The 18,530-nt window shown below is 41.5% G+C and overlaps 1 protein-coding gene across 3 annotated transcripts; it reads left to right on the top strand.

Moving 5' to 3' along the window:
* Window positions 1-8,820: 8,820 nt before the first annotated feature.
* LOC133538400 (zinc finger protein 771-like) lies at window positions 8,821-18,125 on the top strand. Of its 3 annotated transcripts, XM_061880002.1 has the most exons (4): window positions 8,825-9,274; window positions 10,036-10,254; window positions 12,827-13,069; window positions 14,997-18,125. In XM_061880002.1, the coding sequence occupies exons 1-4, from the start codon at window positions 9,151-9,153 to the stop codon at window positions 15,179-15,181; spliced, it is 771 nt and encodes a 256-aa protein (XP_061735986.1). In that variant the 5' UTR covers window positions 8,825-9,150; the 3' UTR covers window positions 15,182-18,125. The 3 variants fall into 3 exon arrangements, with proteins under 3 accessions (XP_061735987.1, XP_061735986.1, XP_061735985.1); XM_061880001.1 differs by lacking the exon at window positions 14,997-18,125 and having other exon boundaries at window positions 8,826-9,274; window positions 12,827-13,982; XM_061880003.1 differs by lacking the exons at window positions 10,036-10,254; window positions 14,997-18,125 and having other exon boundaries at window positions 8,821-9,274; window positions 12,827-13,982.
* The last annotated feature ends 405 nt before the right edge of the window (window positions 18,126-18,530 follow it).

The following is an 18,530-nucleotide window of genomic DNA, read 5'->3' on the forward strand; positions in this document are numbered from 1 at the left end:
ATGTTTAAGTAGATGTAGACTGAGCACAAGACAATGTTTAAGTAGATGTAGACTGAGCACATGACAATGTTTAAGCAGATGTAGACTGAGCACATGACAATGTTTAAGCAGATGTAGACTGAGCACATGACAATGTTTAAGCAGATGTAGACTGAGCACATGACAATGTTTAAGCAGATGTAGACTGAGCACATGACAATGTTTAAGCAGATGTAGACTGAGCACATGACAATGTTTAAGCAGATGTAGACTGAGCACATGACAATGTTTAAGCAGATGTAGACTGAGCACACAACAATGTTTAAGCAGATGTAGACTGAGCACATGACAATGTTTAAGTAGATGTAGACTATGTTCAGACTGCAGGTCAATATGTGAGCTGTACAGTGGATTTAATTCGGTTTACAAACCTTTTTGTTGCGGTAAATATGCCTCTGTGTGGAAACCGTGTCTCACTTCCTTCATTCATTGAATTTGCGTGCCGCTGGAAGCCGTAGGGCGCTGTGGTTTTGAGGATATCACTTCCTGTACACACGGGCGCAGTCATTTTGAAGAGGCGGGCTACTCTATGTCACATCCTGTCCACACAGTCATTACTCCTCACTTCTTAGAGCTTCAACATGTTTCTTTCGTACATTCAACATTTCCCCCCCCCCCCCCAAGTATGAGTTCAAAAAAGCCAACAATGCGGCCTGGAAAGAAGGAGGGTTTTGCTGTGGACTTAAAAAAACTATCTGCGAGGAGAACAATTTGGCGTTGCCAGCTTCAATGCAGCCTTCCTACTTGTGTATTTCTACAATTGTCGTAGCTTGTGCCGGTCAGAGCAGTTTCAGCCTGACTTGGACAAGCATTTGTGTGAGCAGAAAACTTTAAAATGTGTCCCAACTCTCCGTCTTAAAGTACAATTACATCAGGCAACCAATCAGAGTTCGAGTTTTCGGCACCTTCATTTACAGCAGGGGTCACCAACCTTTTTGAAAGCAAGAGCTACTTCTTGGGTACTGATTAATGCCAAGGGCTACCAGTTTCCGTTTTGACCCGTTCTTCCTTCGGTCAACGCCCCCAGATTGTTTGATGACACATAAGCTGGCAAGGTTGCTCATTTTTCTATTTTATTACCAAAGCGCCTTGGGAGATCAATCTAGATACAACATTTCAAAGCTCGGTCCAAATTGATCTAATCCTAAAATGACAGTTTCTCCCTCCTCACTCACTCTCACCCGCCCCTCTTCTTCTCCTCCCTACTTTGGACAGTTGAGATAACAGATTGTTATGCCTTCATTCCAACATTCCAAATTCAAGGTCTACGTAAAAGACTCACACTTTAGCTGTTCTAAAATCTGACTAGGAAATACAAGGATAACCAAATCCAACAATACACACTTAAATAAATTGACAGAAATAGCCAATTTGCTCAATTTACCTTTAATAAAATATATATATATATATATAAAACAAATTGGTATTTCTGTCTGTCATTCTGTCGTACATTTTTTTCCTTTTATGGAAGAGAATAAATGATGAAAAAAACACTTAATTGAATGGTTTAAAAGATGAGAAAACACGGCAAATATGAAAATAAATTTTTGAAACAGTTTATCTTCAATTTCGACTCCCTAAAATTCACAATTCAACCGAAAAAACTGAAGAAAAAACGAGCTAATTTGAATCTTTTAAAAAAAAAAAAATTAAAAATAATTTATGGAACATCATTAGTTATTTTTCCTGCTTAAAATTAATTTTAGAATTTTGATGACATGTTTTAAATAGGTTAAAATCCAATCTGCACTTTGTTAGAATATATAACAAATTGGACCAAGCTATATTTCTAACAAAGACAAATCATTATTTCGTCTAGATTTTCCAGAAGAAAAATTTTAAAAGAAATTCAAAAGACTTTGAAATAAGATTTAAATTTGATTCTACAGATTTTCTAGATTTGACGGAATACTTTTTTTGAATTTTAATCATAAGTTTGAAGAAATATTTCACAAATATTCTTCGTCGAAAAAACAGAAGCTAAAATGAAGAATTAAATTAAAATGTATTTATTATTCTTTACAATAATAAAAAAAAATACTTAAAACATTGATTTAAATTGTCAGGAAAGAAGAGGAAGGAATTTAAAAGGTAAAAAGGTATATGTGTTTAACAATCCTAAAATCATTTTTAAGGTCGTATTTTTTCTCTAAAATTGTCTTTCTTAAAGTTATAAGAAGCAAGGTAAAAAAAATAAAATCATTTATTTAAACAAGTGAAGACCAAGTCTTTAAAATATTTTCTTGGATTTTCAAATTCTATTTGAGTTTTTTCTCTCTTAGAATTTAAAATGTCGAGCAAAGCAAGACCAGCTTGCTAGTAAATAAATACAATTGGATAAAATAGAGGCAGCTCACTGGTAAGTGCTGCTATTTGAGCTACTTTTAGAACAGGCCAGCGGGCGAGTCATCTGGTCCTTACGCCGTGCGCAACCCGAGGGTCCCTGGTTCAATCCCCACCTAGTACCAACCTCGTCACATCCGTTGTGTCCTGAGCAAGACACTTCACCCTTGCTCCTGATGGGTGCTGGTTAGCGCCTTGCATGGCAGCTCCCTCCATCAGTGTGTGAATCAGTGGCGTCGCCAGACAGATTTCACTGGGGCACGTGCCCCACTGTTGATCTGCAGTGCCCCAGTAAAAATTTCACCTATAAAAAAAAACGCTTCAGAGTTTTAAGTCTACATAACATAGACAACACCGCACATACTACTTAGTATGGTAATTGATTGCTACTGTATTCACTCCACATAACAATGAGCACATGGCTAATTAATATGGTAATTTATTCGTGTGTGGATCAGACTTCAGTTGAGAGAGAGAAAGCGAAAGAGAGAGGATGAGAATGACTGCTGAGGTAGGTAACGTTAGCCAACAACAATTTGTTAATTACATTATTTTGATTTGGATTTGACTCAAACTGTAACTCCTAGATGGATTTAAGAAAGTTATTGTCCCGCAGCAGGGAAGAAGCAGCAGGAATGAGAGATGTAAGTGAAGTCCTAGCTAGCTAGGCAACATCGTTGTCTTAAGTTGATGCTAAGTTAGCTAACATTATTCCTTGTATCAAGACAAACATATTCATTTGCTGTACGAGCTGTCGGGGGAATTTCCAATGAACATGAAACATCATGTTGGTTATTATCTGCTGCTTCTGCATCAATGATGATTTGGAGTCAGCATGTGTGAGTTGAGTGCTTCTCAAATGGTTTTATCTTCAGGAAGAAAAACATTTTTCCATATCATCAAGTCATGAGCCAATTTTTAAATCATTCAAGTTAATTTCACAGAAAAATAGCACAGTAGACTTGTCTTGTTAATCGCTGTGACTTTGACTAAAATAATCTTGTTTTGTCACCAGAAAAATGGCTACAGCTAAAGCATCTGGTTTTGTTTCCCGAAAAAATAGGAACATTTCTGTATTTGTTTTCAGAAAGATGGCTGAAAATATCGGGTTTTGTTGCCCCCATTTAGATTTAAAAAAAATATATTTCCATGTCTGTCCTGAGTCCTCCCCCAACTTGTTAGTCGCTTTGCCTTTTGCTAAAATACTCACTAATTGTCACTAGAAAAATGGCTAAAAATATCTGGTTTTGTTGCCACAATTTGATTTTTTCATGTGTAATGTTTACGGCTGAAACTTTTATTGTGAAAGTATCCTTACTGCTGTAACAGGATGTTACGCTTCACAACATCGACTAAGAGGTGAAATAAAGAAAGCTGTGTCACGCCAAATTTCTTCCCCCCCATTTACTTCCGGGGTCATGATTAATACAGACGTTTTGTTAACGGTATATTATAAAAATATAACGCTATATTATAAAAATACAGACGTTTTGTTAACGCTATATTATTAAAAAAATTAAAAAACAATTTACAAACGACCCAGCAGTGCAGCTGGAAGAGGAAATTAGGAAGGGACAAATAAAGAAAGAAAGTATAATTGCGGTATTTTTTGACATAGAGAAAGCGTATGATATGTTGTGGAAACAGGACTTGCTGATGAAACTAAATAAGATTGGGATTAGAGGAATAATGTATAGATGGATAAAATACTTTTTAACAAGTAGAACATTTTTAGTAAAACTAGAGTATGAATATAGAAGAGAATACGAAGTGGAAAATGGGACCCCACAAGGGAGTATAATAAGTCCAGTACTATTTTCCATCATGATAAATGAAGTTTTTAGTGAAGTGGAAGGGTTAGTGGAGGTGGCATTGTTTGTGATGATGGAGTGATGTGGAAGAGAGGTACAAATACAAATCATATAGAAAAGAAGATTAAAAAAGTGGTAAATCAATCAATCAATCAATCAATCAATCAATCAATCAATGTTTATTTATATAGCCCCAAATCACAAATGTCTCAAAGGACTGCACAAATCATTACGACTACAACATCCTCGGAAGAACCCACAAAAGGGCAAGGAAAACTCACACCCAGTGGGGAGGGAGAATTCACATCCAGTGGGACGCCAGTGACAATGCTGACTATGAGAAACCTTGGAGAGGACCTCAGATGTGGGCAACCCCCCCCCCTCTAGGGGACCGAAAGCAATGGATGTCGACCGGGTCTAACATGATACTGTGAAAGTTCAATCCATAGTGGCTCCAACACAGCCGCGAGAGTTCAGTTCAAGCGGATCCAAGACAGCAGCGAGAGTCCCGTCCACAGGAAACCATCTCAAGCGGATCAGCAGCGTAGAGACGTCCCCAACCGATACAGGCGAGCGGTCCATCCTGGGTCCCGGCGAGCGGTCCATCCTGGGTCTCGACTCTGGACAGCCAGTACTTCATCCATGGTCATCGGACCGGACCCCCTCCACAAGGGAGGGGGGGACATAGGAGAAAGAAAAGAAGCGGCAGATCAACTGGTCTAAAAAGGAGGTCTATTTAAAGGCTAGAGTATACAGATGAGTTTTAAGGTGAGACTTAAATGCTTCTACTGAGGTAGCATCTCGAACTGTTACCGGGAGGGCATTCCAGAGTACTGGAGCCCGAACGGAAAACGCTCTATAGCCCGCAGACTTTTTTTGGGCTCTAGGAATAATGTTCAAGACTGGGGGACGGCTCGGGGTTTAAGATTCTCTGTTGGAAAGACAAAAGTCATACATTTTACAAAGAGGAAAGTACAAAACAAGCTCCAAATAAAACTCTATGGAGAAAACATAGAAGAGGTACAAGTATTTAAATATTTAGGAATATGGTTTGATAAAAATATGAACTGGTCAACCCACATCAGCAAAATAGTGGAGAAAAGTAAAAAGGTGTTAAATATAACGGGGGCTTTGAGGGGTAAAGACTGGGGGGCATTGAAAACAATATATATCACTTTAATCCCATCTGTTATTGACTACGGATGCATTATTTATCAATCTGCTTCAAAAACACTACTTGGGAAAATAGACCGGATCCAGTCGCAGGCTTTAAGGTTATGTTGTGGAACTACTAAATCTACTCCAGTGGCAGCATTACAAGTAGAAATTAAAGCTGCAAGCAGCGTTGGTCGGGTCCGCCTTTGGCTGCTGCCCCCGAGACCCACGGCCGGATAAGCGTTAGAAGACGCCTTAGTGCCACTATTTTGAGAACCTAATGCATTGTGAAAGTAATGCAGTTGTTGTATTGAAGTGAAAATATCAAACTTCCTGTTGATTTTTGCTAAAGTATGTTAATTATTAAAATGTAGGTCTAAGTGAGACCTACATAGTGTTTTTCGTTTCATGTCTCTCTGACATTCCTACCGGAAGTTACAAGCAGTTTAGTCTGTGTTTTCTTCCTAGGAGCAGTTTGTCCGTGTTGTATTCCTAGGGGGGCGGTAGAGCGCAATTTTGAGTTTTGAGGTTAGATTTTTTCATCAGATCGCAATTTTTGCCGGACCTGATGTGTGTGTCAAGTTTGGTGAGTTTGGAAGCATTTTAAGGGGGTCAAATAACAGCTCAAAGAGGCAAAAATGACATTTTTTAGGAGACTTTGCAGAGGGGTTCTTTGAAGGCGCGTAAAATCAAAACCTGAGAACTTATCAAAACTCTGTTCTCTACTTTTAATCAGAAGGGTTCAATCCCTCTCCTGTGCGAGTTTGAAGCCAAAACAACAAACGCACTCAGAGGAGATAATGTTTGAAGAAAGGTGACCTGTTTTTACAAAACTTTTGTTTTGAAGGGGGAGATTGCAAACTTCCTGTTGATTTTTGTTGGGGGTTGTCAATCAATGAAATGTAGGTCTAAGCGAGACCTACATAGAGGTTTTTGTTTCATGTCTCTCCGACATTCTTACCGGAAGTTACAAGTAATTTTGTCAGTGTTTTCTTCCTAGGAGCAGTTTTTTCAGTGTTTTATTAAAAAATAGCGCTAGAGCGCAATTTTGAGTTTTGGGGTTTGTTTTTTTCATTAAATCGCAATATTCGCCAGTCCTTATGTGTGTGCCAAGTTTGGTGACTTTTGAAGCATCTTAAAAGGGGTCACATTACAGCGCGAAAGAGGCAAAAATTGCATTTTTTGCGAAAATTTTATTTTGAAGGGTTTTTTGCCAACTTCCTGTAGATTTTTGCTGAAAGAAGTGAGTGTATGAAAATTGGGTCTAACTCAGACCTACATAGGAGTTTTTGTTTCATGTCGCTATGACATTCCTAACAGAAGTTACATGCAGTTTTGTCTGTAATTTTTTCCTAGGGGGCGCAAGAGCGCAATTTTCATTTTGGGGGATTGGTTGCTTAATATGTTGGGAAGGTTTGCTATACCGACGTGTGTGTCAAATTTGGTGAGTTTTGAAGCATGTTAAGGGGGTCAAATTACAGCGCGTAGGTGCGGAATAATAATAAAACACAGCAGTTTCAATAGGGTCCTTTGGACATGAGGAGAGATCAACTCTCAGCAGTTTATTGGGCAAACTTAAAAGGATCCAAGCAAGGACATCCAACCCGTCAAGTGCTAATAAACTGCCAAGAAAAAGAGAAGAAAAAAATGAATAGTTTTGGGTGGATAATAGGAGATATATGTATCAAAGCACAAATTGACAATATTAAAGTTAACCCTACAGTACCAATTCCTGCAGTACCACCGTGGATGTATGACAACACAAATGTAAACATGCAATTACTGAAGAATAGACATTTAAATAGTTACCAGATAGAACAATGGATTGAGGAAATGTTTTTTTTGACAACATCATGATGCATCAAAAACTATAAATAGTAAAGTAGGAGCTGCTGCAGTTATCCCACAAGGAAATATAGTGTTCAATAAAAGATAAACTACCTGTTTTTACGGGGGAATTGGTAGCAATTTATATGGCAGTTAGCTGGATAGAGGAAAACAAAGCAAGGAAAGTAGTCGTGTGCTCGGACTCCAGCAGTGCATTGACGAGCATAAAAAACATAGCATCAGAAACAAGACAAGATATAGTTTATGAAATAGTTCATGCAATCTACAGGATAAATAAAGCGGGAGGTGGGCTAACATTTCTCTGGGTTCCTGCTCATGTAGGAGTTGTGGGGAATGAGTTAGCTGATAGATATGCAAAACAAGCAAGCACTAAAACAGAAGTAAACATGGAGATGAAGAAGCACAGTATCAATCAATCAATCAATCAATGTTTACTTATATAGCCCTAAATCACTAGTGTCTCAAAGGGCTGCACAAACCACAACACAAACCACTACGACATCCTCGGTAGGCCCACATAAGGGCAAGGAAAACTCACACCCAGTGGGACGTCGGTGACAATGACGACTATGAGAACCTTGGAGAGGAGGAAAGCAATGGGTCTAACATGATACTGTGAAAGTTCAATCCACAATGGATCCAACACAGTCGCGAGAGTCCAGTCCAAAGCGGATCCAACACAGCAGCGAGAGTCCCGTTCACAGCGGAGCCAGCAGGAAACCATCCCAAGCGGAGGCGGATCAGCAGCGCAGAGATGTCCCCAGCCGATACACAGGCGAGCAGTACATGGCCACCGGATCGGACCGGACCCCCTCCACAAGGGAGAGTGGGACATAGGAGAAAAAAGAAAAGAAACGGCAGATCAACTGGTCTAAAAAGGGAGTCTATTTAAAGGCTAGAGTATACAAATGAGTTTTAAGGTGAGACTTACAGTAAATGTTTCTACTGAGGTGGCATCTCGAACTGTTACCGGGAGGGCATTCCAGAGTACTGGAGCCCGAACGGAAAACGCTCTATAGCCCGCAGACTTTTTTTGGGTTTTGGGAATCACTAATAAGCCGGAGTCCTTTGAACGCAGATTTCTTGCCGGGACATATGGTACAATACAATCGGCAAGATAGTAAAGAAGAAGTGAAGAGCATCATTAAGATAGAACACAATAAAAAGTGGCAGGATAATTGGAATAAGGAAACAAAAGGTAGAGAGTTTAACAAAGTCCAGAGGAGAGGAGGTGTCATGAGAGGAGGAATAGAAATAGGAAGGAAGAAGACATTATTACTAGAATGAGATTAGGACATACATATCTAAATAGTTCACTAAAATTGATAGGCAAACATACTACAGGGCTGTGTGATTTTTGCCATCAAATAGAGAATGTTGACCGTGTTTTAATACAATGTAGGAAATACAATAGAGAAAGAGAAATACTGGAAAATAAGTTAACAAAAGAAAATATTAGGTTAGAAGTGGGAGGTATTTTAGGATTGCATTCAGAAAACATAGGATATAAAGCAATATACACATATTTAAAAAAAACTGGCTTAAATAAAAGAATATAGAGTAGGGATCCACCTCGGTCCACACTCCATTACAGTAGGTGGCGCTAATGCGCACCACAAGAATGCTTGCCAACCGCCATGAAAAAAACAAAAGAAGAAGAAGAAAAAGAAGCACATCGAAGGAAAAAGACGCTAATAAGTCAGTCTTATTATTTCTTCTCCAGTTTGAAATATTTACGTCGTATAAAATACATCTTTGATTCTTCAGTCAAGTATAAAGTCGTCTCGATGCGCTATAATCACTGTGCCGCTTCTCCTGCTATCTTTGCTTGTTAGTTAGCTTAGCTCGCTAGTTAGCTTAGCTTGTTAGCCGCTAACAAAGAGACGCGGACGTTATCAACACATCACTTAAGTTGAGATCAAATGTGAGAGCAAAGTGTTGTGATTGTGTGGAAATGTGCGAAAGAACCATAGCAAAGTATGAGGAGGAACTTTGTCCTACAAAAGAGGAGAAGGAGCGACAACATCAACTACTGGACGCTGTTTTCAAGAAACATCAAGTTGTGTTACACAGAACAGGTTTGTTGACTTCTTACTCTCACATCTTGACTAACTTTATATTGCATTACTAACACTTTTCTTCAAAAGGATGATGCAATGCTTTGATTTAGATTCTTCATGAAAAGGAGACAGTTTGAGGTTGATGTTCCTCTCAGTTTGTAACAATGTGTGATTGATTGATTGAAGTCGTTATCAGAATCATAATCATTTTATTTGTCCGTTCCAACATGTACAAGACACATCAGAACTGAAATTACATTTTCGGTACAGTCCCGCTAAGAGCAGACATACGTTACAGGGGGGGGGGACAAAACGAGACCGCCGACGGATCAACCGGTTACAGCGCTCCTTAAAAAGATAAGAAAAGGGTGACATTAGGAAAGGGGGGGAGGGTAAAAAAAATATCAGTCCAAGGCTAGACCCTCAGCAAAGGTCTAACGTGTGGAGTTCCCCAGGGTTCGGTCCTTGGCCCTGCACTCTTCAGCATCTACATGCTGCCACTAGGTGACATCATACGCAAATACGGTGTTAGCTTTCACTGTTATGCTGATGACACCCAAATCGACATGCCCCTAAAGCTGACCAACACGCCGGATTGTAGTCAGCTGGAGGCGTGTCTTAATGAAATTAAACAATGGATGTCCGCCAACTTTTTGCAACTCAACGCCAAAAAAACGGAAATGCTGATTATCGGTCCTGCTAGACACCGACCTCTATTTAATGATACTGTCAGTCCAAAACTATTTATATTCTCTCTTATTAATTGATTGACCCAACAGACGTCCAGCAGCACCCCCACATTAAAGAGGAAGAGGAGGATCCACAGCCTCCCCACATTAAAGAGGAAGAGGAGGAAGTGTGGGTCAGTCAGGAGGGAGAGTGTCTTCTAGGGCAGGAGGAGGCTGATGTCAGCAAGTTTCCACTGACTGTTGTCTCTGTGAAGACTGAAGAGCATGAAGACGAAGCAGCTGAGTCCTCACAGCTTCATCACAGTCCAAGTAAGCACGACATTTTATTCTCAGGGCATTCAATCCATCACAACTGGACTCTTCACTTTGTCTTACAAGACCTTTGTCCTCTCATCCAAGTAGGCTTCATAACTTCATGCTCATACACTTCAAGTCTTAAATATAATCACTGGAATTTAGAGGGGAACTGCACTTTTTGGGGGAATATTTTCTATCATTCACAATCATTAGAAAAGACATGATGGTGGATATATTAAAAAAAATTTAAAATCAAATTCTGACTAGGGCTGGGCGATATGGCTTTTTATTAATTTGTCAATATTTTCAGGTTATATCACGACACACAATATATATGTGGATATATTGCCTTAGCCTACAATAAACACTTGATACATATAATCACAGCAGTATGATGATTCTATGTGTCTACATAGAATAGGGACGGCGTGGCGGAGTGGGAGAGTGACCGTGCGCAACCCGAGGGTCCCTGGTTCAATTCCCACCTAGTACCAACCTCGTCACGTCCGTTGTGTCCTGAACAAGACACTTCACCCTTGCTCCTGATGGATGCTGGTTGGCGCCTTGCATGGCAGCTCCCTCCATCAGTGTGTGAATGTGTGTGTGAATGGGTAAATGTGGAAGTAGTGTCAAAGCGCTTTGAGTACCTTGAAGGTAGAAAAGCGCTATACAAGTACAGCCCATTTATCATTTATTTTACATTCAAACATTCTTCTTCATACTGCATTCATATATGCTACTTTTAAACTTTTATGCTGAGAGGGAAATCGCAACTAAGTCAAATTAGCAAAAGTCTATTTATTAAACAGTTATTAAGCAGTGGCACAAACATTCATGTCAGTTCCAAACAGACATTTTAAAACAAGCTATGAGTTTACTTTTGTGCATGATGTCACTAAGATGACATATCAAAACAACACTAAATTAAAGTGCACTTTTTGTACAGAATGCCACTACAATAGTTTAAAACAAATAAAGTGCACTTTTGTGCATGATGTCGCACAAGATGTGTCAATAACTGTCAAATAAAAATGTGCTGCAAAATAGTTCGCTATGTGGTAGGTTCCTGCGGACGTCATCTCCTTCTGTTGTTGACTATTTTTTTCATACGGTGTTGATGTGGAAATGACTGTGTGACAGTTGCTTGCTGTCATGCGGGTTCCACGTACCACCAAGGAAGGAAATTCTGTCGAGCAGGTTTAGACTTCTTTATTTTTCAATAAGAACGTCTCTTGCCGGGTTGCTTTTCAGCCTTCCCGTTCCCTGCTCGCTCGTCCGCCCCGGCTTTTCAGCTTCGTGCGTCGTCTTCTTCCTTGCGCTCTCAGTCCCTCTCGCTCAGCGTCAGCTTCCCTCTAACTCCTTCTCTTCTCTCCGCCTCTTCCCCTCACGTCCACGGCTGCCGCTCTTTGACACAATGCGACAGGAATGCAGGATTGCACTCTTCAGCATCTACATGCTGCCGCTAGGTGACATCATACGCAAATACGGTGTTAGCTTTCACTGTTATGCTGATGACACCCAACTCTACATGCCCCTAAAGCTGACCAACACGCCGGATTGTAGTCAGCTGGAGGCGTGTCTTCATGAAATTAAACAATGGATGTCCGCTAACTTTTTGCAACTCAAAGCCCAAAAAACGGAAATGCTGATTATCGGTCCTGCTAGACACCGACCTTTATTTAATAATACAACTGTAACATTTGACAACCAAATAATTAAACAAGGCGACTCTGTAAAGAATCTGGGTATTATCTTCCACCCAACTCTCTCCATCTTGGAAATTCAAACAACCATTTTTCCACATTCAACAAATTTCCAGGTATTGGCGTTTTTTTCTAACTTTATTTCCAACCTTCTTTTGTGCGATGACTCCTTTCACATTGTTCAACCTTTCCACTGTCAAAACATTCCTCTGAGTCAGGACAAAAAACCAAGTTGGTTTAAGAACTTAAATAAAATCCTGGTTTTCCCGAAATTCAAACTCTTCAACATTCAAACTTTTCTTACATTCATACTACATTCTGTCAAGCTTTCAGTTCAACTTCAGCATTGGTGCATTCACACACAATTCTTTCCGGAATTGCTTCATCTAGTTAATTTTATTTTAATAATTAAATGTAGCTTACCACATTTAATTTGTGGACTGCATGAATGATGTCTTCTCAGTTCTCACTGTAACGCAATTTGAGTGTCTAGAACGGGACAAGTGGTAAGACGATGGATGGATGTTGACTATGCTCATGCTATTTTTAGAGCAGACATGTCTAAAGATGAATGTGAAAGTCACAGTAATTATAGTCCACCAGCAGGGGGAGCTCATCACTTTCCTGTGTGTGTATGACTTATTCAGAGGGAGAACAGCACACTTTCACATATGGCGTCTACCATTAAGGATTGCAGGAATGACTTTTAGGATGTTTTTATATGAATAAGGTGAATTGGACGTTGGCCTGGGAAGGCATTCCCTTGACAATCTTCTTTATGTGAGGGGAAACTGATGAGATTGTTGGTGCAGGACAATGTCTCATGTGACTGAGCAAAGCTGGACTTTTCTCAAGAATATTTGTTTTCTCCTGTCTCGCAGACCTCAATGAAGAACATCTTCCTCATGAGCAGGGGAAGGAGCCACAGTCCCCCCACATACACGAGGAAGATGAGGTACCACTGTCCCAACACATCAAAGAGGGAGGAGAGGAGCCACAGCACCCCCACATTAAAGAAGAAGAGGAGGAACACAGCATCAGTCAGGAGGGAGAGCATCTTGAAGGACTGCTGGAGTTCCCAGTGACTGGTGTCCCTGTGAAGAGTGAAGATGATGAGGTGAAAGGTGAAAGTGAGGAGAGGGGAGGGGGGGAGCCTCCAAGCATCAGCTCAATACAACACATGACAACAGAAGCTGATGGAGACCACTGTGGAGGATCACAAGCAGACAAGCTCTTAGCTCCACTATCAGATAGTGAGGACACAACCTCACACTCTCCTCACACTGATGATGAAGACTCTAGAGATGATGCAACATGTCACACTGACAACACTCACTTCACATGTCCTACCTGTCACAAAACATTTAAATACCATAGTCATCTGAAAAGACACATGAGAACACACACTGGGGAAAAACCTTTTGCTTGCTCAGAATGTGGTAAATGTTTAGTAACAAGTTGCAATTTGAAAGTACACATGAGAACACACGCCGGGGAAAAACCCTTTTCATGTTCAACCTGCGGTAAAGGTTTTACACAAAGTTGCTATTTGAAAAGACACATGAGAACACACACGGGCGAAAAACTATTTTCTTGTTCAATCTGTGGTAAAAGTTTTACACGAAGTTGCTATTTAAAAGAACACACTAGAACACACACTGGTGAAAAACCTTTTTCCTGTTCAACCTGTGGTAAAGGTTTTACTACAAGTCAGAATTTGAAAAAACACACTAGAACACACACTGGTGAAAAATCACATTCCTGTTCAATCTGTAACAGAAGCTTTTGTGAACGATCAAACCTTGTAAGACACATGAGAAGACACCCAGGAGAGAAAGTGTTAAAAGTTTAAGTACCAATGATTGTCACATACACACACACACACTAGGTGTGGCTGAGTTGCAGTGTGTGTGGTGAAAGATTGTCTTCTAAGTAGCAGTGTAAGAAACACAAGTGTGCTGGTGAGAACAGCAGCAGCAAATCAAACTGCAGGATTTGAAATAAACTGTCCAGACTTTCATTCGGACTTTCTAACAACATCAGCACATATAACATGTGTGACATTGTTGTTTGTCTAACAATCTTGTTTAATATGATTCTACATTTATTATTACTTATTTCAGTCCATGGTTCTCGCCCGGAAAAGGGTGGAGTGCCATCTCCGGGTTGGGGAGGAGACCCTGCCCCAAGTGGAGGAGTTCAAGTACCTAGGAGTCTTGTTCACGAATGAGGGAAGAGTGGATGGTGAGATCGACAGGCGGATCGGTGCGGCGTCTTCAGTAATGCGGACGTTGTATCGATTCGTTGTGGTGAAGAAGGAGCTGAGCCGGAAGGCAAAGCTCTCAATTTACCGGTCCATCTACGTTCCCATCCTCACCTATGGTCATGAGCTTTGGGTCATGACCGAAAGGATAAGATCACGGGTACAAGCGGCCCAAATGAGTTTCCTCCGCCTTAGAGATAGGGTGAGAAGCTCTGCCATCCGGGAGGAACTCAAATTAAAACCGCTGCTCCTCCACATGGAGAGGAGCCAGATGAGGTGGTTTGGGCATCTGGTCAGGATGCCACCCGAACGCCGCCCTAGGGAGGTGTTTAGGGCACGTCCAACCGGTAGGAGGCCACGGGGAAGACCCAGGACTCATTGGGAAGACTATGTCTCCCATCTGGTCTGGGAACGCCTCGGGATCCCCCGGGAAGAGCTAGACGAAGTGGCTGGGGAGAGGGAAGTCTGGGTTTCCCTGCTTAGGCTGCTGCCCCCGCGACCCGACCTCGGATAAGCGGAAGATGATGGATGGATATTTCAGTCAAGTACGTGCATTAGTATGCAATCAAAGACATTTTAGTAGTCAATTCCATCTTTTTTTTAATTAAATGAACTCCTTTGTGTTTGGAAGAATGGAAGCTTTCAAGTTATGACTATTTTTTGTTTCACAGAAAATACAGTAAAGAAGAAATAGTAAATAATTAAATACCATAGAATGCTATAATTAGAATATTTTAAACGAAAGCCTGTATATATATATATGTTTTGGTACATTTTTCTGTTTGCAGGTCGTACTTCCATCCATCCATTTCCTACCGCTTATTCCCTTTTCGGGGTGTCGGGGGGCACTGGCGCCTATCTCAGCTACAATCGGGCGGAAGGCGGGGTACACCCTGGACAAGTCGCCACCTCACCGCAGGGCCAAAGGTCGTACTTGATTTCTTCAAAAAAAGTACTTTTATCAGTCAACTAAATGGCTTTTTCAAACCATTGCTGTTCAAAGATGGATTTGTTTCTCATTTGAATATAAGAACAATTCCCTAGTGGAGTATTGTGTGTGATGAAGTTGTGTTTGTAAATGAGTTTCCAGTACAACAACATGGGTACTGTTCACTTCTAATTCCATGTTTTATGTGTTATATATTTCAATATATTGTGTGTTTGTATTTTGCCAACATGGTAGAATCACATGATAGGCAGGTTGTATCAAGTTTTTCTGTCAGAAGAGCCAGGTTTTGTTTGGACCAGCAATATGTAGCTGGATTGACAAGTATGGCAAGTTCCTGTAAGCGTTGTAAGAAAAGCAAAAGGTTGCATTAAAGCACATGTTATTCCCGCTCACTCTCCCATCCAAATACTAACCAGGCCTGACCGGGCTTACATTCTCAGAGCTGACCAAGTCCGGCATGCTCAGTTTAGTATGGCCGGAAACTCGGCAAAGAAGCTCCAAATCACATTTTTAAATGTGACAAGCTGCTTGACAGGACCTTTCAGCAACGAGCAAGGTGCGTGTGATACAATAATCACTGCTCTCTTTCTCAGCCTCTCCAACTCTTTGGACGTTTACGCCACTGCTAGCACTCTTGATGATACTGCAAACCTTGCTAGCGGGGGTCGGTGTGACGTGAGGGTGCATCCAACACACTTACAGCAACTTTATGTTGCTGATTAGACCGACAAGCCAATCCCACATTTTCAACACTCCTTGTTGTCGGTTAAAAACGTAGCTTTGGGCGGCACTTTGGACACACCTGCCGTAGACTACGAGGAGCTAGCAGCTACACAACAGCACTTTTAAGCATATCAAATAATTATAGTTGCTTAATATGTACACAAAGTCTCCAAAATCTGATAGAAAGTATCCAGTAACAACGTTCTGCGCCATGAGCTTGACTTCATGAATGATTGTGGCCAGCAGGTGTTGTGAAAGATCAAATGACCATTGCAAAAAAATGACATTGATTATGTTGCGGGTCGTTTTGACCCGTACTGTGTAAATGCGCTCAAAACAGTCAAGAAAACAGGTTAAACCAATAACAATTTTATTTTAGGTTATATAAACCTCCATCCATTTTCTACCGCTTATTCCCTTTCGGGGTTGCGGGGGGCGCTGGCGCCTATCTCAGCTACAATCGGGCGGAAGGCGGGGTACACCCTGGACAAGTCGCCACCTCATCGCAGGGCCAACACAGATAGACAGACAACATTCACACACTAGGGCCAATTTAGTGTTGCCAATCAACCTATCCCCAGGTGCATGTCTTTGGAAGTGGGAGGAAGCCGGAGTACCCGGAGGGAACCCACGCATTCACGGGGAGAACATGCAAACTCCACACAGAAAGATCCCAAGCCTGGATTTGAACCCAGGACTGCAGGACCTTCGTATTGTGAGGCAGACGCACTAACCCCTCTGCCACCGTGAAGCCCTATCATATAATTATAGTTGCTTAATATGTACACAAAGTCTCCAAAATCTGATAGAAAGTATCCAGTAACAACGTTCGGCGCCATGAGCTTGACTTCATGAATGATTGTGGCCAGCAGGTGTTGTGAAAGATCAAATGACCATTGCAAAAAAAAATGGCATTGATTATGTTGCGGGTCGTTTTGACCCGTACTGTGTAAATGCACTCAAAACAGTCAAGAAAACAGGTTAAACCAATAACAATTTTATTTTAGGTTATATAAACCTCCATCCATTTTCTACCGCTTATTCCCTTTCGGGGTCGCGGGGGGCGCTGGCGCCTATCTCAGCTACAATCGGGCGGAAGGCGGGGTACACCCTGGACAAGTCGCCACCTCATCGCAGGGCCAACACAGATAGACAGACAACATTCACACACTAGGGCCAATTTAGTGTTGCCAATCAACCTATCCCCAGGTGCATGTCTTTGGAAGTGGGAGGAAGCCGGAGTACCCGGAGGGAACCCACGCATTCACGGGGAGAACATGCAAACTCCACACAGAAAGATCCAAAGCCTGGATTTGAACCCAGGACTGCAGGACCTTCGTATTGTGAGGCAGACGCACTAACCCCTCTGCCACCGTGAAGCCCTATCAAATAATTATAGTTGCTTAATATGTACACAAAGTCTCCAAAATCTGATAGAAAGTATCCAGTAACAACGTTCGGCGCCATGAGCTTGACTTCATGAATGATTGTGGCCAGCAGGTGTTGTGAAAGATCAAATGACCATTGCAAAAAAATGACATTGATTATGTTGAGGGTCGTTTTGACCCGTACTGTGTAAATGCACTCTAAACAGTCAAGAAAACAGGTTAAACCAATAACAATTTTATTTTAGGTTGTATAAACCTCCATCCATTTTCTACCGCTTATTCCCTTTCGGGGTCGCGGGGGGCGCTGGCGCCTATCTCAGCTACAATCGGGCGGAAGGCGGGGTACACCCTGGACAAGTCGCCACCTCATCGCAGGGCCAACACAGATAAACAGACAACATTCACACTCACATTCACACACTAGGAACCATTTAGTGTTGCCAATCAACCTATCCCCAGGTGCATGTCTTTGGAAGTGGGAGGAAGCCGGAGTACCCGGAGGGAACCCACGCATTCACGGGGAGAACATGCAAACTCCACACAGAAAGATCCCAAGCCTGGATTTGAACCCAGGACTGCAGGACCTTCGTATTGTGAGGCAGACGCTCTAACCCCTCTTCCACCGTGAAGCCCTATCAAATAATTATAGTTGCTTAATATGTACACAAAGTCTCCAAAATCTGATAGAAAATATCCAGTAACAACGTTCTGCGCCATGAGCTTGACTTCATGAATGATTGTGGCCAGCAGGTGTTGTGAAAGATCAAATGACCATTGCAAAAAAAAATGACATTGATTATGTTGCGGGTCGTTTTGACCCGTACTGTGTAAATGCACTCAAAACAGTCAAGAAAACAGGTTAAACCAATAACAATTTTATTTTAGGTTGTATAAACCTCCATCCATTTTCTACCGCTTATTCCCTTTCGGGGTTGCGGGGGGCGCTGGCGCCTATCTCAGCTACAATCGGGCGGAAGGCAGGTGCATGCCTGGGGATAGGTTGATTGGCAACACTAAATTGGCCCTAGTGTGTGAATGTGAGTGTGAATGTTGTCTGTCTATCTGTGTTGGCCCTGCGATGAGGTGGCGACTTGTCCAGGGTGTACCCCGCCTTCCGCCCGATTGTAGCTGGGATAGGCGCCAGCGCCCCCCGCGACCCCGAAAGGGAATAAACGGTAGAAAATGGATGGGTTATATAAACCTTTAGAAAAGTGACATACAATACATTTTTCATTCCAATTGTATTATGTTAAGGGTCAATT

Source organism: Nerophis ophidion, linkage group LG19 (assembly GCF_033978795.1).
Source record: "Nerophis ophidion isolate RoL-2023_Sa linkage group LG19, RoL_Noph_v1.0, whole genome shotgun sequence".
Taxonomy (NCBI): domain Eukaryota; kingdom Metazoa; phylum Chordata; class Actinopteri; order Syngnathiformes; family Syngnathidae; genus Nerophis; species Nerophis ophidion.

Bases quoted from the DNA above. Each gene is read 5' to 3' on its own strand.
- LOC133538400 (XM_061880001.1), top strand. From the start codon at position 9,151: ATGTGCGAAAGAACCATAGCAAAGTATGAGGAGGAACTTTGTCCTACA. The intron at 9,275-10,035 runs GTTTGTTGACTT...TTGACCCAACAG, and splicing joins AGTTGTGTTACACAGAACAG to ACGTCCAGCAGCACCCCCAC. The intron at 10,255-12,826 runs GTAAGCACGACA...CCTGTCTCGCAG, and splicing joins ACAGCTTCATCACAGTCCAA to ACCTCAATGAAGAACATCTT.